This window comes from Rutilus rutilus (assembly GCF_951802725.1).
Source record: "Rutilus rutilus genome assembly, chromosome: 3".
Taxonomy (NCBI): Eukaryota; Metazoa; Chordata; class Actinopteri; order Cypriniformes; family Leuciscidae; genus Rutilus; species Rutilus rutilus.
Genome location: NC_140211.1, coordinates 56,118,624 through 56,146,153, shown reverse-complemented (window position 1 = coordinate 56,146,153; position 27,530 = coordinate 56,118,624). Strand labels below are relative to the sequence as shown.

The window sequence follows — 27,530 nt, the reverse complement described above, 5'->3', positions numbered from 1 at the left end:
AAAAAAGAGATCACCTGATCAATGTTTAGGTAGATCTTTTGTGTGGCATTTAAAAAATATTATATTTTAAATATCTTAATATGGATTTGAATTTGAACTAAATCCTTAAATTGTTCAAATTAGCCTATGAGACTGGAAAAAATAAATAAAAAACCCATTCCAGGCTTTTGTGATGGCCATGTCAAATGATTCCTGATCTCTTTCCGATCCAGTTCCGGTTTTTCCAGGTTCCTATCTGAATTCCTGCTGCTCTCTCTCTCTCTCTCTCTCTCTCTGAGATCAGTGAAAAAATATCTCCAACCGTCCGGACTCACTCTCTCTCTCTTCACCTTTACACATTATGTCTGCACTGACGCCTCTCATGTCGCTATTCTCCAACTCGGCGTTGGTTTAATCTCGCAAATATGGATTGACTTTGATTTTACTCGGTCGCCTGTTGAAGTTTTGAAGCGGCGGATCGTGTCTTCTGCTCAGCGAGCTTCATGTTTCCTTCGGCAACTTTCGGAAGTAACTCGTTCCGGATGCGTTGTTCACACTATTGAACTGATCCGTGCGCGCGATCAGGGGGATTTTAAATCGGGATCGTGTCCGAGGCTTTCCACACTTCTTTTATTCGTGTTTAAAGTGATGGCGGAGCGGGGAGCCCGGCTGCTCCTCTCTCTTTTCTGCCTCACGATCACACTTTCACATGCTGAAAAAGGTAAGTCTGAGATTAAAGAGCATTAAAACTTTCTGCGGTGCGACCCGCTGCCTGTTTCTCTTGAGTGTGAAACGAGTGTGTGACTATTTTCATCTGAACTAACTTGATTGCATCCAGTTCATCGAACACACACCGTTCAGACAGCCTCATAAATCAAAACATATGCGAAATATCTCCTACATTTGCTCTGAAAAGGCTTATTTATTGCAAAGGTGTGTTCTGCATTAACACATTTTCACCTGAATGGAAACCTCCATTCCTTCATCAAATGGAAGCAAGTAAATTAGTCTAAATCTCGTTAATTATCATGTCTGTGGAAATCAGTGTGTTTTCCACGCACTGTATCATATAGACTCTCTCTCTCTCTCTCTCTCTCTCTCTGTAAGAAATATGTCTTTTGCTTCATAATCCTAGATATTTTTCCTGTAAAGTTGCCAGAAGGCGAATATAGTGCAGTTGTTTTTGACCATGCACTTGAAAGAAAAAAGGTGTTTTATATATGATCTACCATGTTTATTTTGGTGTGTGTAGAATTCTGGGCTGAACACATGACAATTAATGACTTTCCCCTGCTTGAAACCAAGCAGAAAACATACCTAGGACAAAAAAAAAAAAAATATTGCATATGAATATAATGCTGTCTTTACCCAACTGAAGCGGCATATACTGTATAACCAGGAAAGATGCCTTAATGCTGCACAGAGGTGGCATACATGCATTTACACTGACATTGCAATATCTGTAATATTCATATGAAACTATCTTTAAAATAAGAATATGAATATAGGTTGGCTACATGAATACTAAACATGATTAAAATGGCAAAGTTTAAGATTGCACTTCATGTACACAGAGCCAAAGCAGCATCAGAGGTGGCTTTGATGCAGGGTCAGAGCTACCTTTTTTTTTTTTTTTTTTGGTACGGTTTTATTTGCCATTGCATTGCATTCTTGCACAGAATATGGAGCCGAACATTAAATATATTGCATGGCTGTCTAAATACTTTTGCTTCAGAGCATAGAAACTGAATCTTTTGTTAGTTTATTCATCATCTTTGTTCATAAGGTGCACCTTTAATTTGCACAATGCATCATTTAACTCTTTCATTGGTTTTGGCAACATGCTTTCACTAGTTTGTGCTTGTCTATTAGGCTCACGTATACGATGAAAGCAGGCCGTAGTGGAGTTTGCGGCTGGGGCCGTCTTGCGTGCAGAGGCTGATGAAAGCTGCTCTGCTGCATGAAAAGCAATGTGCTGTGGTAAAAAATCACAGGCTTTGCTGGAGATCATACAAAAGAGAGGAATGGGGGGCTGGGTGGAACGGGCAGACTCTGTCTGGAAAGTAATAAAACCAGGAGATTAAGGGGGGGAACAGGGAGTTCCTTTGGGAGTTTTGATTGATTCCAGAGAATTGGACCTACATGCGGAGAGTGAGTTTCAAGTTACTAATTGTGGGGTCCCCTTCTGAAAATATGTGTTTATTTGAAACATGTTTTTTGAGGTCTTGAAGCACACAAATGCGAACCATAAGCAGTTTCGTGAAGATTGTCACCTACGTCTCGCCGATAACAGCATTCCAACTTTTCGTTGTTCTGGAAAGGATATGGGCTTGTCTTGAAGTTGTTGGTTTTTTTGGGGGGGGAAAGTTGTCATTGCATCCAATTTGCATCCCATCTTATCTGCATAATCCTGCTGGAAGAGAACTGTGTGCTGATGGCTTCCCTGCGGACAATGTAAACAGCATGCTAAACTGTATAAACACCCTCACTACCTTGTCTGCAACCACTCAGCGATGTAAGAGATCTGCTTCCTTCCAGAGGCCTTCATCGCACTACATTGCACAGACCTAAGCAAGACCTGAACAAAAGGACAGTGTTGTACTAACATGGATAGGTTTTTTTTTTTTTGTTCTGTAGGCTATGTACCTGGTTATTAAGTTAAGTTAGGCCTGGTTTCACAGACAGGGCTTAGATTAACCAGGATTAGTTCAATTAAGACATTTAAGTAGCTTTTATGGTGTGCTTGAGACAAAGCAATGGCACAGACATATTTTAAGCAGACGGGATTTAAACTTTGTCGGCTGAAGACCCAAGTTTGGTTTGAAGAGGAAAAACGTACCAAGCGCAATGTTCTCTAACCATTCCTGAACACAAACTGAGACGCTGAGTTTGTGTTCAGGAAGTTTAATAACCCAAATTATTTGACCCAAACTTAATTTTAAAATTTTGGCTAAATGTAACCTCTACATTTCTTTTAAAAATGTATTATTGGTGCATAACTTGGTGCATTTTTTAACAAAAAAGGTACTATGGCAAATTGTATACTAACAGAGTGCTTGTTTGAATGGGCCGTGTTGTGTTTTTGCTTATTTACAGTATCTGGAGAGAGATATTTTAATCATAGATCGGCCTAAACGGAAGCCTTTTTTGGGGGGGGAAATATTCCATCAGCGCAATAGCTTGGTCATATAGCTGTCCAATGCATTATAATCATTATCCAAAGTCATCATTACTGTTGCAGCTGCATGTTTTCAGATGTCAGGGAACAAAGAGGGATCAATATCACAGTAACAAATTAAGTATTGTCAGCAATTGAATCTCGCTGGAAACAGGGCGTCACAATAAGCTCCAGCTGGGAGATCCAGCCTTCGATGTTCTTTATTAATTTAGATGGACAATGAGCCCTTGGCTAATCGCCTAATGTGCAAATGAAGGCTTGATAGCAGCCTGTAAAATGGATTATGATTGATGGAGTTATTTGTTTATTGCACTAGCTGCAAAAGTGCCGGTTAATAATTTGACCTCATATTTGTCAACATCTGATTTGGGTTTCTTTGTGAGAGAATCACACCCTTTCAGTGTCCATGTAAAAAGCGATATGGCAGGGTATTGGTATGTTTGGAATGGCATACTATTTGATATTACATATTGCTTTGCATGGAATGGATGATGTTATGCTTTTGCCAAAATAAGGAGGCTGCATACCAGAATGCAATGCACTCGACATGACCTTCCATTTAGAAAGCAAAAAAAAAAAAAAAATTCAGGCAATTTGTTTCTTGACTCATCATTAGATCAGACAGTGAAATGACTAAAAATTGAAGTCTAAAATAGGCATATTTTGTTTCTGACGACTTCATCTGGCAACACTTTAGCATGCTACAGTTTGAAATGCTCAGTGTTGCACGCTGTTTCAATTAGCCTATTGTTTTAAAAAAATAGTACAGTATATAAGCAGTATGTAAGCTGGAGTATTCCATTCCCAGCTGGCCTTGATTGGCTGTGTCAGGAATGCTTAACGTCAGCACTGGCTATTCATCAGCATTTCTTTTTTTTTTTTTTTTGTGGCCTCGAAATTGAGGTATGATTGGTTAAGGGCTACTTGTGCAAATTTGAATCCGTTTATTGAAATGGTGAGCTTCTGCTGTATGAGATTATTGGAAAGATTTCTGGTCAATTCTGGTCCATTACCAACAGTGGTGTATCATTATAGTGTATCATTATGTTACTGAGTGCACTATTTTAGGGTAGCGTTTGAGAAAATGACCAGTCTACGCAAATACACGCGAGGTAGCGTATGGCTTTTTTTTGTTGTTGTTGAAGGAATTCCTATGAAATGGTCATACCTAAGGAATGTTTGCTGGTCAACACCCTGGTTTGGGATCTGAGTGGTTGCAGTTCCCAGTGGATCCCTCTTTGCGGGGGAATTCTCTCGCCAGCCTCTGCAGCTGGAGAACATTATGATGCATGTGTGATATGAATGCTCGGTGAAGTGAAGTCAAGCGAAATCCTGATAGAGCTTCTGATAAGCCGTTTTGTAGTGTCTCCCTCTTGGTGTGATTGGTTTGGCCCTCGCAAATCTAGAATCATGCTAATAATAAATGGTGTTTAGATAGCTCCAAACAAACAGCACTATTAATATTTCTACTTGAACGCACCCCTCGTTTTAAGCATCATTTAAACTTTAAATTGCTTAAAAATTCTTCTATAGACTCAAATCATAATCCAGTATTGGGTATATATCAACTGATAAATGCAACTATGCATGCTCATGTTTTTGCATTACCTTTGCATTTATAGGTTATCTTTTAAAACACAAAAAATGTTATAACACTATTAAATAATCTCAAAATGAATATCCATTTGTGATGCCTACATTTACTACATTTTATTTCTAGTTTTTTTTTATGTTTTAATATTATGAATATTTCCCTAACTCTCAAAATAATTGTTTTGAGTAGGGCAAACTTAAATGAAACAAATTAGTGCAAAGTACTTTTATGAGTATGTAGAACTTTTGAGTTCACATTTTAAGTGATCTAAAATGTTACTTTTTTTTTTAGTTAAATGAAAAGGGAGAGTAAATGCTTTTGCACGTTGCAGTCTTTGGAGAAAAAAACAAGATTTTCTCAGCTTTTTCTTTAAAACGTTTTTATGAAACTTACCCACATTCAAGTGTTGTTAAAAAAAAAAAGAATGCATGAAGCTTGAATGAAATGTGTTTATTTTATTTATTTATTTATTTTAAAGGTCTTTCTTTTGATATGCTTGTTCAGATATTCATACAACAAAATATTCCGGGGGCTATGAAAATATTCAGAAAATTATTAAAAATGTTGGCGGTGGCTGGCAACTTTTTTTAAAAATGCTGGTGGGAAAAGAGTTAATATGAGTGGATAGCTTAACTAGAAGGTGGTCCCGAGTCAAATGTAGGGCCGGAAATCTTATAGAGTCATGATGGTGAGTGACCCAGAATCCAACTTACTGAGTTTTCACAATTCTGTTGGGCATATTTCACAGTCATTACCCGATACCAAATGCTGAACTAGAGCAAATATGAGCTCTCGATTGGGGGAAACCATTTTTTCCATGTGGAAAACTGCATGTGGTTCTGATCACTGCTCAGTCCAACTGAAACCCATTTTCTGCTGACCCAAATTGTTCAAATGTTAAGCTTTCGTTCTTCTTTCTGACCATGCACTGCCATGTTAATTAGCATTGTTCTCTCCCTATCTTTCTTTGCTGCTATTTAAGCTGTCATGAAATGGGGTCTGCTTTCTATACGGCCTGTTTTGCAGCTTTTCAGTTAATCAGGAATCCTGAAAGCTACAGTGTGTCCGCACACCTGCCGAAAATGCTGACAAGCTAACTTATTTCCCTTTTATTTGGTTCCCCGTTCTCAGCAGCAAAGGTTATATGTGAGTAATGGCAGCATGAACTGATATCTGTGCCAAGCATCCCGGCAGACTAAAGCTGTGAAACCATTGAAGGCGATTGAAGCACCCTGTTGTTGTTGCTCATTGCTTGAACGCTGATGACGGGCCCTACAGGGGGACCCTTCCCTCACGGCTCTGTATAAAGGTCTCATAGTTTGCCCTGTGGAAGGATCACTGAAGACGGATTGTGAATAAACTCAACGTCAGTGCCAGTCTGCATGAACTCGGCTTGTGGCTCTTGGCAGCTCAACCTTCGCTTAAGATCTTCTCGACACGCCGTCCTGCGGTCGGCTTCTGGTTTATCGCAAAGATCCAGTAAGGGCTCGCCAGACCTTTCTGCTCGAAAAGCAAACACTCCTTTCTTTGCTTAACCAAGGAAAATGGAACATTAAACAGTGCATTTTTTCTTACATGTAAACTGGTAATCTATTTTCCACACGTCACTAATCATTAAAGCTGTACTTCATCTGGAAATGTTACATTTTAATATCATTTACTTGGTTCAAAATCCATATAGCTTCCAAAAAACTTGAGTAATTTATACTTATTTAGTTCCTATTACAATGAATTTGTAGTGGAGCTTTCAAGCTTTGAAAAACAATCCAAGATTTTCAGTAATTAATAACTCATTTTTTTTTATTGTTTCTCACACCAAGAGGCTTGGAAAATATAGCAAGAGTTGAATGGACCACTTTTATGACACGATTATGTTTCTTTTGGATTAGCATTTTGCACGTGAAGCTTGAAATCTTCTGTCCTGATTGGTTGAGATTTAATTGAAAGGGCAAACAAAACAAGCTTCACTTGGTCATTGAAAACAAATATACATACATTTATGAATAACGTGGGTGAATCAATTCTGAGTATTTATTTGACAAATAAAAGCAGGATTTGTCAAGGTTTTCGCTCAAAGAAATGTTTCTTAAGAGGTTTTTCCTGAATATGTCTGAAATGAGTACAGAATCTAGCCTATGTTACATCATTTGCTGTGTATATCTTGGCTGAAATGAGTTTGAATGGTCTGAGGTAGATTGACTTCTGCTCTTTATATGTTCAGTCCTGAACCTTTGTCGAGACAATGGATGTCAGAGAGCCATAAGGAACTGTGCATTACTTACCTTCCACTGTTCATTGTTCATGACCCCAGTTACTGCAAGCCGTTGCGATATGCATATCACATATGCATATTTCAATATATTGTGCAGCCCTAATATTTACAATTTCTCTGCATTTTCATGAGGTAAGTCTGTTTGGGTGATTTTGTTCTGGGAGGTTGTATTTTATAACTAGTAGGTGGTCTTGCAGCTGCAGTGCATGCAAGATGAGATATGAAGAATTTCCTCCCAATGGTTAGGAGTGACGGGAATGATGGAAACCAGCTGCCCTGGGTCCCTGACCTCAAGATTTGACCTCTGACCCTGCGATGGATAAATGCAGCTGGAGATAAAAGCCAGGAAAATAAGATAAAGCCAGAAAAGCACCTGCAGAGTACGCCTGACATTCCAGCACTGGATCCTTGGACACGTGTCACATGATCCCAGCGAGCGTGTCCGGATGGGGGGGGCATCATTAAGGGGAGGCCAGCTGTTACTGTATATGCCTAATGAGCGCTTTTATGGAAAAGACTTGATGAACACGCACATTTGACCGGCTACCTGCGGAATAAGTACGCCTACAGAATCTTTTCAAAAAAAGTTTCCTGATTTTTTTTTTTCTTCATCTAACTTTTAATTAGTTTTTTACTCATTTAATTAGTGATTTACTGTTGGAAAGCTCTAAACGCACCTTAGTGTGCAACACATAGACTGTATCCCTGTCTTTACATTATAAGTGTAATGTTACAAATTGTTGTTAATTTGTGATTGTTCATGAATTATTGTAATTATCACCTTTTTGCTCTCAAGAGTATATTTAGGTGACAAAAAAGGGAGTAGTTAGTGCAGGATTAGGTGTAGTCTGCTTTTTCAGCAAGTAAGAGTGTAGTACTTCCAACAGTTTAACACATTTACTACTTAAATCCATTCTGCACTTTAATGCAGATTGCATGTGGGACTAGGAATTGAGTAATCACTGCTATAGACCAATGCAAAAGTGGCCCATTTCTCTTATGTCCTCGAAAAAGAAGCAAATGAGCTATTTGGCGAGATTAAAGAAGGCCTTTTTGCAAAGTGGAGTGAAAACCTTCCTGAGATTCTTTGATACGCATATATTTTTTTCTCATTGCTGTTGTGTTTCACCTTATAATAAGGTTTGATATTGGTAATTTGACCATTTTGGAAATTATAGTACAAGCCCATTATGTTCATCAAAAAGCAATTACAGCAAAGCCACTATTGCAGGATCTTTTTATGTATGGTAATTATACAAACTCTACTTATATCTTCCGTTTCTTCTCACCTCTAGACGTTTACACAATCATCCCGAATCACAGAATCGTGTACACAATAACTTTATGATTGGATAATTAGCAGTTGCACCCAGATGATATCACAGTCATTACCCTTTCTCGTCTTTTGAGTCCTCTTTTTTGGGGCAAAATAAACACTCGTGGATGCTGAGCTTGAAAGATTGCTTCACTGAGGAATTCCTAATGGATAATACAATTCACTGAGCAGTGAAGCGGGCCGTCCCACCCACACCAGCCCAGTTCATAGTCTTACTGCCGCTGTCTGCATTCCCAGCATGGCTGGGCCAGTAATTCACAATCAGGGTGGTGTCGCATATTGCTTGCCGAAAAGAGGGGGGTCAGGGGTTCAATTGCTCCCCCTGGGTAAAGCCTTAGATACATAGTGACTGTACGGCTGCCCCACGCTGACTACAGTGGTAATTAATTTCTAATGAGGGTTGGACCGCTCGCCTGTGCCATTCTGCATTGAGCCCACAGGCTCCAGACGTATTCTTCCATGCCCCATTTGTTTAAAGAGTTTGTAATATTCTCCAGGAGGTCAACAGTTTCATTCCGCTTTATGATGTCTACTCTCCTCCAGTAATTTCTTTTATTTTGATTAGATCGCAAAAAATATTCAGATATGAAAAAGATTTGTCTTTTTGGTCTTATTGTGTGAGTTCAATAAACCCATTCCAGTTTAATTCTTTTTTATTTTTTTTTTATTTTTTATTAAGCTACGCTCTTTATGCCTCATTTCATTGCTCTTATAGTGGGAGCATGCCTTCAGCGCATTCAAGCAGTTTTAATTAAAGTCGGTGACTTGTGTATTGTGGTTTTGGGTCAGTGCTGAAGTGGCTTGTATTGATAACATTTCCTGAGAGGAAACTATTCTGTGAAATACAGGAAGCCATTAGGAAGTCTGGGCCTCACATCTATCCGCAGCCAGTAAACAGTGACCAAGCTCCCTGTGTTAGCAGTATGGATGAGCCTTAGTGCTCGTGAAGATCATTTTGTTGTGAAATTTGTTGGTTATTTATGCAATGTTACACATTTTTTTTTACACGAAAAAATGCTACACTGCAAATGCTGACCAATTATTTGAAGGTTGAGCAGTGAGCTCATTGGCTACTGATAATGCAGGAACCAATCAGCTGTGCCCTATAGAGAATGATGTGATTGCAAGCAGATTGAGTTAAGAACCCATCAGCCTGCGCCATCTAGATTTTCATGACATTACTTTGTATTTATACCCTGGTAATCCAGAGTTCTCGCGAGAGCACAAGTTGAATTTGCTCAGCGAGTTACTCTGGTGTCGAGTAATGATGATCATTAAATATGCCCTTGTATCCGAGCTGCACCAATCACATCGGGTTATTTGATATAGGCGGGCCAGAGGCGAGGTAAACAGATGACGACGTCAAAGTCATTAGTAAACATTGCAAGATGGCTATGGATGAACACCAGTTGTTTGAAACGGCTTTGGCCACTACAATGAACGAGTTAGACTTGGCTTTTTATCTAAAACAGGAACAGAAGATGGCGCTCGAATCGTTCCTTTGCAAGAAGGTTTTTTTTTGCTGTTTTGCCGACCGGATACGGCAAGAGTCTAATCTACCAGTTAGCTCCGCTGTTAGCTAAGCGTATGGGGCTTATTGTTGTGATTGGTCGTAGTGTTATCCAGTTGCGTGCAGTGAGATTTTCAAATGCATGCTTGGTGCCGCCCCTCGAGCTGGCCGATTTTCATTAGTCGACGCCAGACCATTAATCTTTCAGAATTAGGTCTGGATTTCGAGGCTATTGTATTTATACAAAAACAGGAAATAAAATATGTTTAAAGGGCTGAAAACATTCATGGGTCCAGTTGGATCCGAAAACCTGAGGCTCGACTTTAGACTGTAGTTGGGGTTGCTTAAAATGACCAAACCCTCCAGGATACTGGTGTGTGCAGTGTGGGTATTTGCTTCTCAATATTAACATAAAAATAAATTTGGGTTAAACATGGGTTAAAACGTAGCTAATAAATGTTACGAAGAAGGGTCGGAGAATGAATTTCATCTACAAATAAGGTAGGATGATAGGCATGGTTTTAAATCTACTCCTGGTAAGTCTGATTTTGGTCTGTGTCATCGCTGCTTTTTCACATTCAGGTCCAGTCGGGTTTGAGTAAAATTCGTGGCGGACTCAGGTTTAATTTAATTGGGTTTGTCTCGGGTCAGGTTTTTCTTTTTTAAAAATCGATTTAAGCACGATTGGGTTCGGATAAGAAGTTATTCGGGTCGGGTACAGATTTAAGGCCCTAAGAAGACCTCTAGTGCATAGCGTATATAAGCTACAGCAAAATATTGAGAGCCGGCTCGACTTTACTGCGACTGGTTTATCACCTGTGGACACGACTCCCTGAAAGGCAATATATAGTTTACACAATTACCTAAATTGAATTACCAAATTTTATGTTTAGGTCTAAGTTTTGGTTTCAGTGATTCAGTAAAACAATAATTGTTTTGGTATCATTCATATATGTAGCAAAGACAATGCGGGACTTACATGCCAAAGGATGAGCAATAGTATTAATAAAGCTTTCAGTTAATACTGCTTTTGAAACATTTAATTTAGATTCCCATCATATTTTCTGACAAATTATAATAGCTTTCAATCTCAAGTGGTTTCTCTTCAAAATTTGTTAATATCACTTCACCAGCCTTTCACAGCCATTGTTTTTTTTTTGGACTGATGTTCAATTCAGCCTTTAGTCTTTCAATATTGTAGAGATCCTAGAGTCGAGATAATTAAAGTGTGCTTGGAGCGAAGATCTCCAGAATGAGATTTACCCAATATAAACCTTTGTTCATTTCCAATTCTTTGCTCTGCACAGATTGATTTCGGCTCCTTGACGAGCTCTGGAACTCATTCAGGTTGTTGTTATTGAACCCTTGTAACTGAATTACTCAAGGTAAACCTTTCCTAATATAATTTCAAAGCTTTGTCGTCCATTTTCATCTGGCGAGTTCCTTCTGCTAATGAACAAGTAAATGTGACCATTAAGGTTGTGTGTTTCTGGTGGATGGCAAATACAAAAAAAAAAAAAAAAATGGATGTCGTCTACTTGCACTGGGTTTCTTCATCAACAGAAATGTTATACGGAGCATTGATCACCCATGAAATCGCATATCGCCAAACATCACTCCAGAATCTCAGTGGAAAATTGACTAGCAGTTAAGTGGTTTTGGAGATGTGCTATATTGGGCCCCTGAGAACCTTGGTGATGCTTCGCTACGTCTATCCCGTTGTGCGGCGCTCCTATTTGAATTTCAATCAGCACTTGATGTGTTGTTATGTGAAGGAATGGGGGATGGAGGTGAGGTGGAATATGTGGCGTGACCAACGGAGACTCATTTGAGGCTCATTTGTGTCCCAGGAGGCACATACCGTAAACTCCTAGCCGCTGGGCTTGCAAGCACTATTTTTACTGCTAGCTCAGACTGGAGGTGGTACAATCAATATTAACCCCCTCCCTTCCTCCTTCTCCTCTGTTTTGTGTCACTTCATCATGTGCTGTCACATCTACCACACCTTAGTTTGTTATATTGAATTAAATGTGCTGTGGTAGCCCGTGTCATTCACTCCACGGGGTTCGAGACCGTAATTGTATCCCGGACTCCATTAAACAGCCATATGTTTTATGGGTATTTACCATAATGTGTGATTGAATTATTCCGCGTGTGACATTCTTACAAATGCATTGCATACTGGGAAATGCTAATTCTGCATTTTCTCTACCTTTCCATATGGCGCCAGTCAGACCTCTTAGGTCTCTGCGGTGATGCCAAATGAGCAGTTTTTGAAATGAGATTGTAGCCGACAGTGTGAAAAAGACTTCAGGAGGACGGAAAGGACAAAGCTTTCAAGATGAACAACAAATAATTCATGTTTTTGAGGTACTAGCTCCACCAAAAGCCACATTTGATCCATTTCCCCTTGCAGCCGGCTTCCATTAATAATGGATGATAGTTTCTCCCCCCCATCTGAGTCCTGTGGGGCACAAATCCCCTTCCCAGCCCCCCCACATCCCTCCACTGTGGTTCCCATCATTGACTATCCCGGTTGGGTTCAGGGCTGAGCTTATACATCATATCGCACCCTGACTTTACTCCCATTGTTAGTTTAGCCAAGTGCATCAGGAGGTGTCTGCTTTGTTGTGTTACAAAGCCAAATGTCATGATATGACGTTTTAATAGAAATTCTTCTCTCTTGTGTTGAGGTCACCTCGGACAATGCTTCAGATACCTTCATGCTGTGCTAAAGGAGCCATGTGGTGTTTTTTTTTTTTATCCTTCTTCTTTAGCAGTGGCACAATGTGGAGGGGTCAGAACTGGATGAGCGCTGGAGATTTATGGCTGGTTTGGAGTTGAATAGGAATGCTGTGAGACATGCCAAGTGTATGATGTAAGAAACTGGCCAGGCTTACTCTCACTGCCACAGCGAATGAAGACAGTGATGAATCAATGAGAAAATTAAAGCACGCCTCATGGTGATTCAGAAGTCTAAATCCTGGGGGGGAAACTAGGTCATACCAGCATAAGATGGTCAGGCTGGTTTGGGAATAGGATCGCTAGGTTGTTGCTAGTCTGAGGTGGCATACCAGCCCAAACCAGTGTAAAGGAATATTCCAGGTTCAATACCAGTTAAATTCAATCAACTGCATTTGTGGTATAGTCTATTGAAACCGGGAACTATTGAAACCGGGATTGATGCCATTTACTTCCATTCCAAGTGCCTCACTGTAATGTGTATTTTAGCTCGAAAAGGAAGAGACAAGTAGAAATTAATTATAGTGGTAATCAACATAATACCATAAATGCTGTTAAAGATGATCTATCTAGTTGAAAAAGTCTGGCTGATCAACCATCTAATGGACCAGCTAATGGTCATAAATGAATAACCTTGATTGTAGCTCAACATATCCACCTCATGTTATCGCATACTAGCATTTCCCATTAACCTCAGAAGTGTGGATATGCTGATCCATTAAAGGGTTCATATAATGTCATTTTTGTACAAGCTAATATGATTCTTTAGGGTCTAAAGTAAAAGTTTGTAATATACTTTAATTAAAAATTCTCATTAGTATTGTAAGAAAACACTCATTTTACCTGGTCAAAAACAGCTCTGTTTTCAGCACGCCATTTAAGTGCATGTGTCTTTAAATGATAATGAGCTTTGCTCACCCTGCCCCTCTGTTCTGTGCGTACACCGTTTGTAACACAATAACACAATAACCATAACGCGTTGTTCATTATAAGCTTGGGATTATGAATTATATTGAGAACGTCGTACATAGAAAACATGCCGTAATGTACCCTGAGTGTAAACAGCCGCATTCATCATGAAGCGTGCAGCAAGCGATTTGCAAAGATTAATATAAATATTAATATAAAGGTTAATAAAACGTTACACTCACTTCTTCTTCTGGAGGTGCAGCAGGAACACAAATAGTCGGTACCGATCCTTTTTTCAGGAGCAGCTTCTGAGCAAAACCAGCTTTATACTGACCCTCGTTTGTAAAGCAGTCTGGTCTGTGAAATAATTCGCGCAAACATGAAAGCATTGACGTTGATCGTGGGGAATATTCCCTTCGAAAACAAAACTCAGCCACTGCGTCTTCAGCGGTTCGGATTTAGGAACATCAAAATGACACTGTGTTCCTTATTACACCCAAGAACAGAACACCACAATCGCTTAGACGCCATTCTGCTCATAGACAGTGCTCCAGCGTATCAACAATGACCGCGCCGGTCCACGCGGACTATGATTGACAGCTTGCGGGTCTGTGTTGAAACACTGCTGTCAATCAACAATCATGGGAGGGGCGTCGATTTTGTGACGTCACAAAATCGAACGGCTTGATTTGAGAGAAGGGAAAACATATAAGAAGATTAAAAAAAAAACACTGGATGGATTTTTATCATTTTATGATGGTTGTGTACAGGCACTGCCAACACATATTTCAGTACAATCAACTTGTAAAAGTGCATACCATTATATGACCCCTTTAAGAAACTATAGTTGGTAATATCACACTGTACAGAGGTGTTTAAATTCATCTGGCATAGTTGGGCTTCTGGAGAACAGACATATTATTTCCACTTTTAAATTGAAAATGTCAATTATTTTGTTTAAATACAGATCAGGATTCTTCCACGAATCTGAATAGACAATTAAAGAAGGTAACATGTCATTTACTAGAGGGTCTTACAAAATGGTCATTGTTAAATGAATTTAATTTGAATGAATACTTTTAAAAAAAATCAGCTAAGTGAATGATTCAGTGACTCACTCGTAGACTTTTATTTATTTTTTTACTTAATGAATCAACATTTTTGGACGATTCTCTTAAATGAATGATTCATTGACAGATACATTTAAGTCACTTGTCGCCACCTACTGGTGTAATGATGTAATCTTTATTTGAAGCATCAAGTCACTTTCAAAAGGTGATTTACTCAATTTTGATCACTACTGTAGACATCAGTGTTTATATCTGAACTATAAACTTTTATCCCAGTTCTTCTGTGATCATTTGAATATTTGTAACACGGAAATAATGATACTGTGTGGTTGAAAAGACAGTTAGTGAATCTGTTTCATATCTATACATGACAACTGCTCTCAGAACGCAGATCTGAATGTTTGCTATGATCGTACTTGTTAAAGGTTTAATAGACCAAGCCGAATCGTTGTCATTTATGAACGAGATCACGTGGGTGTTTAATCGTGCAGCTTTACTACTGAGCAGTTTATTCATTTGATAATTCAGCTCCTAATTTAACTTCTACTTTTTGAATATTGACTGCAGTAAAGCACTTATCTGAGCTTTGTGAATCTCATTTTATATAATTTAAAATTCCTTTTTAATAGCCGTCAGAAAGCTCGAAATTATTTCCAGGGCTTCCAGGGTGTTTGTCGTCCTAAAGGCGATTGCTTCTGTCCATCAGTCTTTCTGTCATCTCATTGATCCCTGTGAGTCATGAATATGTAGAAGAGGCTGCTGTAAAGGAGATGGGAGGAGTTATTGATGTTTGACATTGAGAATGTGCTAAAATTGCTCTGAAATCATTTTCTCTGGCCACAGAGATTATAAACACTCTAGAGAGGATTATTACCTCCATGTGTTCCCTTGCTTAATTCATTATCATTATGATTATTATTATTGGCAATATTGAAGGTCTGTCTGTCATTTTGACATTGAATGGTTCACAATAACAGTTCACTTCAGTGCTATTTTAGTATTATCACTATTATAGTATTCATTAATATTTTGAATTAGATTTTATTTTTATATTTTAAGTTTTCATTTTAATTTTAGTTTGTTATAGTAATTTTGTGTGCTTTAGACATTTTTAATATTTCTATTTAGCTTTGTTTCAGTTAGTTGCCATGGCAACATTTTTCATTAAGTTTTCTAAATGCAGGCTAAGTTTGTTGCTAATATGGTGTTTTTTATCAATTAATTTCGAAAACACTTTAAAAATCCAGTTTGAACATACAGTGACATGAATGCACCTCTTCTGAAGTCTTTTTTTGATAATATTTGTGTATATCCTTGTATTATTAGGCTATTAAAAAAAAAAAAAATTGCAGGGCATTATTTATATATATATATATATATATATATATATATATATATATATATATATATAAAACGTGTTGCATGTCGTGCGACCAAGAAACAAATACATAAAACAAGAGAGAAAGAAAAATAAAATTATATCATAGAAAGGACCCGTAAAGACATTAAAAAATATATTTTTTTAATTAGTCGTTTTACAAAATCGTGTTTTACAAACTCTCTCATTAAGACTTCACTTATTTCATTACTGGATGAATCAGTGTTTTTGAATTAATCTCTTGAATGAACGATTCAATGACCAATTCATTTTTAACGGTCACTTGTCGCCACCTACTGGTGTAACGATGTAATTAATACAATCTTTATTTGAGACGTCAAGTTACTTTCAAAAGGTGATTTACTCTAGTTTGATCACTACCGTAGACATCAATGTTTATATCTGTACTATAAGCTTTTATCCCAGTTCTTCTGTGATGATTTGAATTATTTTAAGACAGAAATAAAGATACTGTGTGGTTGAAAAGACCGTTTGTTTAGTACTTGTCAAATGTTTAAATAGCCGAATCGCTGTTATTTAGGATTAAGATCACGTGGGTGTTTGATTCGAGATCCTGATCTTTCAACGATTAATCGTGCGTCACTAACAGGGTTATAAAGCTTTTTAGTACCTAACCATATGCACGAGCAATAACAATAGCAGTACACGCACTTCCCATGTGAAAGCAAGCAGATTGTTCTATGAATAGCCAAGCAGAACTCATGATACAAGGAGACGAGGCCTGCTGCGACAAAACTAAGAACACTAATTCTTTCTTAATTATGATTGCACTTACTGTTAACACTGGTAAACCTCAAAAGCTACTCAAAGAAGTCAGACCAATCACGTTTAGAAGAGTATGTGTGTTGAGCTCCATTCATAGCAGTGCTATTTGCCCATTGCCATGAAATATGCTAATTGCTTCTGTACAACTGCTGTTAAAGCAAATATTTCAGCTGCAACACAGACGTGAATGTTTTTCATAAGCGGCTGGCATAAGCAGGGTTACGTGTTTGATAGATGTGCATGAATAATGATTGTATACAGCATATCAGATGTCTAAATCTGCGTTTGCTGGAAGAAAATGATCTTGTTATGAGATGGTGTCATAAAAGACAAGGCAGACATTATTGTGTTAGTTCTCAGATATGAGCGTTTCTTCACCCAGGGGTAATGGTGTGTTTTGAGGCTTTTTGTTTTCATGCTCTGCATGTGCGTTGAAGAATCACGTCTGGAACACAAATCAGATTCTGATCACAAATGACTGGAGAAAGAAATGGAAAAGTGACATATTTCAGCCCAAACAGATTTCCGTTTACATTTAGCTATTCTGAGACCCATTTTGTCTGGAACTGATGGAGAAGAAAAGCAAAGTGTTCCAGTTGTTTAAAGAGGGAACTCAGTCAGTCATGTAAAGTCTTTCACACAGCACGTAAATGTTCAAAGGGGAATCAAATGGGCCTTATTTTGAGAGGATTTCTATTTCTCATTGTGTGTTGGTGTTGGTCAGCGGCTTGGCAGCATTTGTACTTTTCCAGCAAGCATGGATGGTTTTTAAAGGGATTGCAAGGGTAAATTATAATCTTTACACTCTTTAATTAAACGTACCCTGTGTGGTCTTGGATATTTTTACATGTTCAGTTTGGACGCTCTCAATCTGTTTCATTTAGACTGACACCTCCCACGCGACGGAGAGTTTGGAAACGTGGTGATAATGTGGATGTTCTACTCAGCTATGGAAAAAAAGATCATGGAAAGAAACCACAAGATTTCAAACTCTGGGAAAACAATCCAAGAATTCATCTCAAACTGTGACTGCGTGGAACTTGATACAGGGTGTCTACTGGTCCTTAAACGTGTTAAAATGCACTTTTTTATGATGTAGCATGTTACTAATTTCATTTATTTAATTCATTTTATTATAATATAACAGTTTATAATCGCCTATATAAAGTTTAGAACAATTTGTTAATGTTTTTTATTTAAGAAGTCTCATTTATTTAATCAAAAATGCAGTAAAAATGGTAATATTGTGAAATATTCCAATTTAAGAACTCTTTTCTATGTGAATATATTAAAAATACAATGGATAAATAGGTAATGCTGCTGAACATTTTTGTAGAATCTGCATAAAAACAATCTCAGGAATCTTAGCTGAATGGAAAGTTGATTTGGTATACTGTAGAAACATTATAATATATATTTTATAAATGTCTTTACTGTCACTTTTGATCAATAATAATCTGGCCTTGCTGAAAAGTATTAATCTCTGTAAAAACAACAACAACTTACACAACACAACAGCAGCCGTTTTGCCGTTTTAATGTCATTTATACGATAACAAAAATGCATTAAAAGAACATGCCGACTTTTTGGGACTTTAGCTTATTCACCGTATCCCCCAGAGTTAGATAAGTCCATACCCCTTTCATCTCCAACATTTTCCTATTTACTTGTGATTTGTATAGTCACAGCGTGCACAAATAACAAGGTCACATGAGACACAGCCATCTTCTAACCGTATACATACTGGGAACTATATTCGCAGAAGGCGAAGCACTGCTACATGGGCGGAGTGATTTACTCGCAGCAGTAAGTGGTGCAAAATGTGAGATGTAGTATACCATACATATACCAATGACATAAAGTAAGCCATACTAGTTTGAAGAGAATGTGTAAATTCTAACACAAATTTAGTTTAAAAAAAAAAAGTAAAAAATCTGCAGAAGCTGTGACTTTAGACATAAATATAGATTTTTGCTGCAGTGTTTGGCAGTCAGTCTGCTCTATTAGACTGATATTCCTCTGATTAAATAAACTGTGAACATAAACAAGATGAGATGCTGTGCAAGCCAGTCATCTTCTCTTCATATTTTTGTGCAGGACCAATTATTTGTCCATACTGTGCACAACCCATATGTTCATCTCAATCCATTTGCTGATATATAAATACACGTTCCTTTATCTCCCATGGACAGTTATTAGCATCTTCTCATGCTGGATCCCTCAATCAGTGGCTGGTTCTCTCCCGTCGGATCAGGACGCCTCCTCCCCTCTCTTTAACTGCCCCCTGCCCCATGGGACTTCATAAATATCATTTCATCCAGTGGAGCTGCTGACATGGAGCAAAGGGCCGCCATAAATAATTCATCCTTAGTCCTGGCTCCCTGTTTAGGAATTCACAACACAAGATCTTTACTATGCAGGTTTGGAGCAGATCATGATCCAAAGACCTCCTCTCTCGCTCGCTCTGAGGTCTGTGAATGTCTCGCTGTGTGTATCTCCTCCTCGGGTCCTTTCCAATATTTTATGTACACCTTTGGTCTTTGTAGAGAAAAAACAAAACCTTGATCTTTGCCGTCTTTTTTCCTCTGTCTGGCTGTGCTTATTTCTTTCTTCTTTGCTTAGTACTTTTTTTTTTTTGTGGCAAAAATTTGTTTAAGGCAAAAATGTAGATTTGTTATCTCTCTCGCTGCCTCAAAGCACTCGTTTCAAAGAAATTTTTTTTTCATTATTTATTCAGAATCTCTTAAGTCTTTAAGATTCAAATATTCCCCTAGATAGTTTTATAATATTAGTCTTAAAAGGCTTGCAGAATATCTTCAACATTAATCTCTTTTGTATGCCTTTTTTCCCCCAACCTTTTTTTACTGGCACATTTTCCCTGAAAAATACAAATCTTCACACCTTAAAATAGCTTGAATGTAACTCGACACCCTTGCCTCATTTAGTATACGCGGTTCTGAGAATATGCAAATGAGCCCCGCCTCCACTCGCTCACTCAGCTCAGAGATCCACTCGTTGACGATCACACGTTGATCTGATTGGTTACAAGGTAGTTTGTGACGTTTGTGTCTTTTGTTCACTGCAGTTTTAAGGAGAAAATACTCAGCAATGGTGTCGACTTATGAATTTACACATGATTTGTCTTAAAGCATATTAAAAACACCACATAGACATATAAACAACATTAAAAGCTTGATTTTCACCTCGGGGGACTTTAATGAATAAGGGAAGGTCTCCTGTGTTATGGAAGTGATCTAATTTCTGGAGGAAACTTCATATCTGTGTGAATTTAAATATTTTCTTATCAAAGTATCACATTCAGGAGCTGTGTTTCAGAGTTTTGTTTCAGTATGTACTTTGCACAGCATGCAGATCAGAATGCACAGATGACGCAAGTTGCGTAATCAGATTACATTTTCAAGTAACTAGTAAAGTATCGCATTCCTTTTCAGTTTAAAACTAAATATCTTAGTTACTTTTTGTTTTACAAGTTACTTGGTTTTCCAATTTATTAACTGATACAGTAGCTGTCTTGTTCTTTCATGTTGAGAGAAATCGTAAGTGCCGAGACGTTGTGTGTGAACATGATGCTTATTGTAGTTCTAGACTAAATGTGAGCATTTACTCATCTCAGATTCATTATTCCTCAAAATGAATAAATACAGTGAAATGCAAACTCAGAAGATTACGCAAACCTGCAATAATGAAATGGTAAATAACACAAATATACTTTATGTATTTAATCTCACTTTTTTTAAGCAATGTCTTTGCTGCTGATCTTCAATATTACGAATATGCAAAAACTACTTATTTATACATAGATAACATGACACGTCACAATGGCAGCACAGCTGAAATGTTTGTTTAAACTCATTGCTTTCCATAAAAAGTAACTAAGTAATGCAATTAGTTACTTTTTTAGGGAGTAACACAATATTGTAACAAGCTAGTTTTAAAAGTAACACTCACTGTAGATGGCATTTGATACATTTGATAATATTTGCTGAGTACAAGAAGATAATTTGTAAAACTGAAACCAAAATGCATTGCTCTTAATTTGACCTTTCATTTTGAATGCAAATGATCAATGACTTTTAATCTTGAAAATACTACCAAAAGACTTTTTTTCCCCCTCAAAATAGGATTGAAAATGCAAAATAATTTCTGAGATGATAACTGGAAGCCATAAGCTGAATTAAAGTCGTACTGATTTAGGCCTTATGATCACACTGTTTGATAAATTGAATTTCTACATACTCTTTCACATATTATTTAAAGGGGTGGTATAATGCCCTTTTCACAAGATGTAAAATAAGTCTCTGATGTCCCCAGAGTGTGTATGTGAAGTTTTAGCTCAAAATACCCCACAGATATTTTTATATAGCATGTTAAAGTTGTCACTTTTTGAGGGTGAGCAAAAACGCACCGTTTTTGTGTCTGTCCCTTTAAATGCAAATGAGCTGCTGCTTCCGGCACAGAGGGTGGAGCTACAACAGCTTGTGTGCTTTTACCTCACACACACATGCACTGAAAATGTCAAAAATGTTTAGCCTTTTATGTTCAAACCGGAGTCAGACAGTGATGGAGAGACTCAAGAAGAAGAGACAACACGTAGAAGCAACAGGACATTTCCGAATGGTTAGTTGATGAATTTATGTAGCTAATGTAGTGATCTTCTAGTCATTGATTAGCATATTCTGTTTTGATAATCTATAAATCGTGTTCAGGGGGCGGGGTTTATGTAAATTCTAGGGTTGGTGATGTCACTAACCCGGGAGGAATGTTGTGTAGTCCCGACCAGCTGTTTGTTGTAGTCCTTAAAAGGGAATTTCTTTAAAAAGCAAATATCTCCCTTTGCTTTGAACTTTGAGCGTTGTAACTTTGCAGATGTTGTTTATGCTCAAACAGCAACATTACACACTAACTAAAGTTAGAAAAGTCAAATCCTAATCAACCACCCCTTTAAAAACATACTAGGCATTATACTTGTTGCTCAAGTATTCCTTTCTGATCATATATTCTGTGGCTTTCTGGTTATTAGTGCAGTGCATTATGGTATCGATTGTTCATTTTTAACAAAGCTCTCATGTGTTGGATTTCCGGAAGAATCAACTGAGGTGAAAGTCAGTGGAATGCTGAGAGGAATTGTGGGTAGGATCCAACAGAGCTTAGGCCGTGTGTCCACCAAAGCGTTTTTATCCAGCTGTAAACGCCTAGCTATGGGCGCTTGAGAGGGTTTTGCCAGCGTGGCGTTTTTTTTCAGTTGAGACGCTTTGCTTGTTATGATACGGAATATCCGCGAAAGTGTTACTAGTGTCTCATTTCACACATATTTTGTTTCTGTGTTGATTCTATATTAAAATATCAATACAATGTAATAGGGATGTCAACGATTAATCGACGATCGATTAATTGTCGATAATACATTTAATCGATACAACTTATCGATCATCGATTAAGCAGGTCTTCATGCGCGTGCGTGCTGCTCAACCGCGAAACATGTAAAGCGAGTGTGCCGGAGTTATGTTTGGGACCATTTTACACCTTCATCATGACTAGAAGTTTGCGTCTGCAATCGCAGCCTTTTGTTTTGTGCAAATGTAAGTTGTAATACTGTTTATTTTGTGTATGCCTATCTATATCTGATTTATCTCGCATTGGATGCATTTGGTTAAGAATGAACTGTAGTAAAGCGTCAGCTTCAGCGCGTGCAGCTCAAACGGCAGTGCACGACTAATAATGACTATTGGGACTGTAATATTACATAACATTATAAAGAGAACAATATTGTAATAAAACATTGTGAATTATTTGGGTTTAGTTGCCGTGTCGCGTTGCTCCAGGAAAAGCGCGTCCACAACATGAGTAGTTCTGAATGAATGGCACGTAATAGTTCAAGTTCCCTTGTGCATGAATTTGCGTCATTTTGTGCAGATAATATTATGTTTATTTTGAATATATCTGATTAATCTCATATAGGATGCATTTCTTTTAGATAAATAATGTGCTAGCAAGGTGCTCCAGTTTAACGGTAGCAGATTCATTCAGCGCGTGCAGTTGTTCCAGGAAGAGCGCGTCCACAACTGTCACACATTCTAAGCGCATACGAGGCGTTGGTGACACGTTGTATTAGTAGTTTGAATAATTAATTTAATTAGCAATCACATAAAACATTTTTACAATCCTACTAGCCCTTTATTTATATTTATAACCATTATTGATTTGGTGAGGAACATAGCGTTTTTAGCAGCATTTGCAGACCCTGTCATGCTGTTGGCCATAGCCACTGCAGTAGACGCATATGGCAGTATTACGGCTAACGATTAATCGATTAATTGATCGTTAATTTAAATGACGATCGATCATGGGAATTTGTGAAAATTGACATCCCTACAATGTAACATATTTTCTCTGGCTCTTGTTTTAAATGATTTTGTTCCGTTATTATGCTAGTTGTCGTCTGTTGAAGTTGTACAAGCAGAATGTGGCGGTTGGTCTGTGTGGTATTAGTTCCGCCCCTCCTCCACTGTGATTGGACGGTTGGGTAAAAAGTGACAGTGATGAGCGCTGCGTTTTACCCAAAGTTGAACATTCTTCAACTCTCAGCGACCTGTAAAAAACGCAGAGCGTTCAGCGCTTTAGCGTGAAAAAACCGCTCAGCGCCTCGTTACGCTCATGGTGTTTTAAATACGCGGTGCTCCCATTGAAAACAATTGAAAAAACACGCCAGCCGCGTGAAAAAACGCTTTGGTGGACATACGGCCTTAGTGAAGCAGAGGCATGTACAGACCCTTTCCAAAAAATTAGAATATCATGGAAAAGTTTATTTATTTCCATAATTCCAATCAAAACGTTAAACTTCCATAGATTATAGATTCAGGGCCCACAACTTAAACGATTTCAAGTATTTAGTTGTTTATTTGTAGGCCTACATAATTTGGGCTTCCAGCTCATAAATCCCACGAAAACAGGATTTCAAAAAATTCGAATATTACATGAAATCACACAGTGATACCATGGTCATTGAACCAGGTTTTGGTTGTTGTGGCAGTGTGGGCAGGTGCAAATCCTGCTGGAAAATGAAGTCAGCATCTCCATAAAGCTTGTCTGCTAAAGGAAGCATGAAGTGCTCTGAAGATGTCCTGGTAGACGGCTGCGTTGAGTGGACAGCACAGTGGACCAACACCAGCCGATGACCAACACAGACTGTGGAAACTTCACACTGGACTTCAAGCATCTTGGATTGTGTGCCTCTCCATTCTTCCTCCAGACTCTGGGACCTTGGTTTCCAAATGAGATGCAAAATTTGCTCTCATCAGAAAAGAGAACTTTGGTCCACTGTGCTTTATTACATCCAGAGTCAACGCAGCCGTCTACCAGGACATTTTCAGAGCACTGAAAATGATGTGATGTGAGTTAGGCCTGCAGAGAGACAAAACAGCACTTCTGAACAGAAGGAAACCTATTTTTATCATAAAGGATAATTCAATCATGATTTGCATGATCCCATAAGAGATTTGTTTGAAGTTATTGTCTCTTGTTAGAGAAACACAGAAAGCAGTTTGAATAGGCTTGCAGATGAATGGTTGTTTCTTCCTCTCTTGCCATTGAATAATGCAAATAAATGCTATTTGAATAGTGTCTTAGCGGGAATGTTTTCTCAACAGAGACCATTGCTGACATTTCCACACAATGCTGGTACACAGCTTCATGCGATCTGACAGCGAGGCTTTGCTCCTGAGGCTCCGTTGGCTGTCTTTGTACAAATTGGTGTCAGTCTTAGCAGTTTAGTTTGGCCAGTAAACAAAGTCTCTCCGTGAAGAGCATTACTGCTGCTGATGCCCTGTTTTCCTCCTGGCTTCTGCTTTACAGCGGCTTTGTTTCACAGACATACTGTCTTAATCCACTACCAGAAGAGTGCTCTGGCTCAAAGGGATAGTTCGACCAAAAAACGATAATTCTATCACCATTTCCTCACCCTCATGTCACTCTGAAACCATCTTCTGTTGGCCCCAAAAGAGATGTTATTAAAAATGTTCACGCTGTTCTTTTCCATGCATTAAAAGTGAATGGGGACTGATGTTGTCAAGTTCAAAAATGAATAAAAAAAAACCCATACAGTGGCCCAGACTACTCCTCCGAGGTGACAAGACACCTCTCGATTTGCAAATTGACTAGCTAAATAGTGGTGTTAATTGGAAGACTAATTGAAAAGTATGTATCACAGCTTTATAAAACCTGAAACTACTTAAAAACACAAGGGTAAAGGCGTATTTTTAGTGATTTAAGATGTTCCTCCTGTAGTAAGAAAGCAAATGTTGTTCAAACTCGAATAACCACATGTGCACCAAAGCTCATTTTAGAATGCATGTTAATGGTTTCGACAAGTAAACAGATTTTTTTTTTTTTTTATTAATAATTTTAAAGTATTTTTGGTTTTGTGACCTTTTTCCCCCATGTATCAATATTTAAAATTATATTTTTCCTCTTGCAGTTCTTTTGAAATGGAATACAAAGTCCTCCTTGTGCATGAATAATAGCTGTGTTTATTTCAGCTTTATTTGGCTTGAAATTGTGCCTGAGAGAGTCCATAAAGAGGGCTAAATTGATTTTAAATGATATGTATTGGACAGTTAATTAATACGGCTAATTGAGTGTGTGAGGGCCCATCATGCTGTGGTACAGATGCTACCTCAGGAACTGACGGCCCCACACAGTCATGTTTTTATTGATTGCTTCTCGCACCCTTTGCCCCATAACAGTTGTCCAAGGCCACAATAAACAATTAGCCTGTATCCGCTATACTTACAGCCTCAACATGCACCTCGCAGCCCGTGATTTACCCAGGGGAGGGTGTTGGCGAACGAAGGCACCCCTCAATCGCTGGATGTCCCGTCTCCCATCCCACCGTTCAGTCGAGACGGTGTAATCAGTAACCCCCCCACCCATGTATGGAGAATGAAGATAAATGCTGCTGTGGATGGAGATCAGGCTGGTCTTTTATGAGCCACTGGAACTGTGACAGAGATATTTGCCCTAGAATACCTCCTCTCAGGCCTGACTAATATCATTTCTCGTTACTTATAATTCATTACATGGCTCTCTGGATACTTGATTCTGATTGGTCAATCATAGCATTTAACTGCATTTTTAACGCTAGAGCCAACTTTTAACTTAAATGTGCAAGGCTTCTGGTGTTTCATTCCCTTGTTGTACACCAACAACAGTCCTTTATGCTTTTTTATGTTGCAATTTGGTATTTATTATGATATTGTGTAATAGATAATGTACATCCAGCCGACTGTTATCGCAAAATAAACCCTGAAAGTCTCCCTTTTGTCAGTAATATTATCCCTTAAAACTCATCTTTGATCACCAAAATGACACATTTACATGTTTTTTCCTTAATTTTTTTTTTTATTATTTATGTCTTTAAAATATCTTGAATGTAACTACACCCTTGCCTATGAATATGCAAATGAGCCCCGCCTCCACTCACTCGTTGTCGATCACATGTTGACCTGATTGGTTACAAGGTAGTTTGTGACGTCAGAAACGCAGCGATTTCAAAGCGTGTTTTTGAGACTGTCTTTGGTTCACTGCAGTTTTAAGGAGAAAATACTCAGCAATGGTGTCGCCTTATGAATTTGCACATGTTTTGACTTAAAGCATATTAAAAACACCACATAGGCATATAAACAACATTAAAAACTTGATTTTCACCACAAGAAAAATTGTTCAATGAAGATCAAAGGCGATGGACATTTAATGGATACAGTTGTATCACTTATTACACAGCTTTTTACCACATAAATAATGACAGGGACATGATATATCCAGTTTATAATGATCCATTACAGTGTACAAAATCATTCCAGCAACAAGACGAACACTTCAACAATATTACGTAATGACCACCTGAAATCCTCCGGCTTCATTTTACAGTAAATAGAGTCGATAACTGAGGCGCAAGATTACGGTCATTATACAGCACGGCTATAGACGGCAGTCAGTGTCGGGGAATAACTGACCTCGTAATGTTGCGACTGACCAATTAGAATCAAGCATTTCAGAGAGCCGTATAATGACTTTATTTATTATCGTAATCATATATGCACTGGTTTGCCGCCCAATTAGTTTTACCGTTTACTACACTTGTTGTGATTCTAGTTATTTACCGATAGGGACTAATGAAGTGGAAGTCTTGGACATTGAAAGTAAATAGCTCACTTTTGAGTGAAAAAAGTGAAGCTAAAACATTTCGATCGCCCCCTGGTGGCTGCCTGCAGTATTGGTCATAAACCCCGCCCCCCTCTCCATGTAATCGAATGGGACGTAAGCCAATCTAGAAAATCCAATTAAAACATTTTCCGAAGATGATTTCTGTCATTTTAGGTAGTTCGCATCATGCTGGCGTATGTTCAAGTGTTTGTTTTTCCAATACGTTTGGTTTTAGTTAGTTATTTGGTGCGATTAAAAACGGGGTGTAACATCATGATTGACAGCTGTGCATGTGATTTGAGTCTGGGTTCAGGATGTCATCCATCTTTGTTTACAGTCTATGTGAAAAATAAGGTGTATAGCTGCATGTTCTGTGTTGTTTCTGTACTGAGCGATAGGACTGGTGGACAACAAAACGAGTGAGAAACGTTATAGTTGCACTGGAGGACGCACACAACCAAGTTACAGAGACTTGAGAGTGAAGTCTTTTAATTTGGGCCAGTAAGCAAACCAGTCACAACGCCATGGGAAACACGGCATTACATTCTCTTCATA

General features: G+C 38.2%; 1 protein-coding gene across 13 annotated transcripts in view; it reads left to right on the top strand.

Annotated features, from left to right (window-relative positions):
- The first annotated feature begins 232 nt into the window (after window positions 1-232).
- Window positions 233-27,530, top strand: part of neo1a (neogenin 1a) — a 172,090-nt gene continuing 144,792 nt past the window's right edge. For 10 of the 13 annotated variants that reach the window (XM_084405120.1, XM_084405118.1, XM_084405115.1 and 7 more), the window contains exon 1: window positions 495-700. In XM_084405120.1, the coding sequence (XP_084261246.1) occupies window positions 628-700 (73 nt within the window). In that variant the 5' untranslated portion in view covers window positions 495-627. Of the gene's footprint in view, window positions 701-27,530 lie in introns of all 13 variants that reach the window. The other 3 variants (XM_084405111.1, XM_084405116.1, XM_084405122.1) reach the window with 3 other exon arrangements.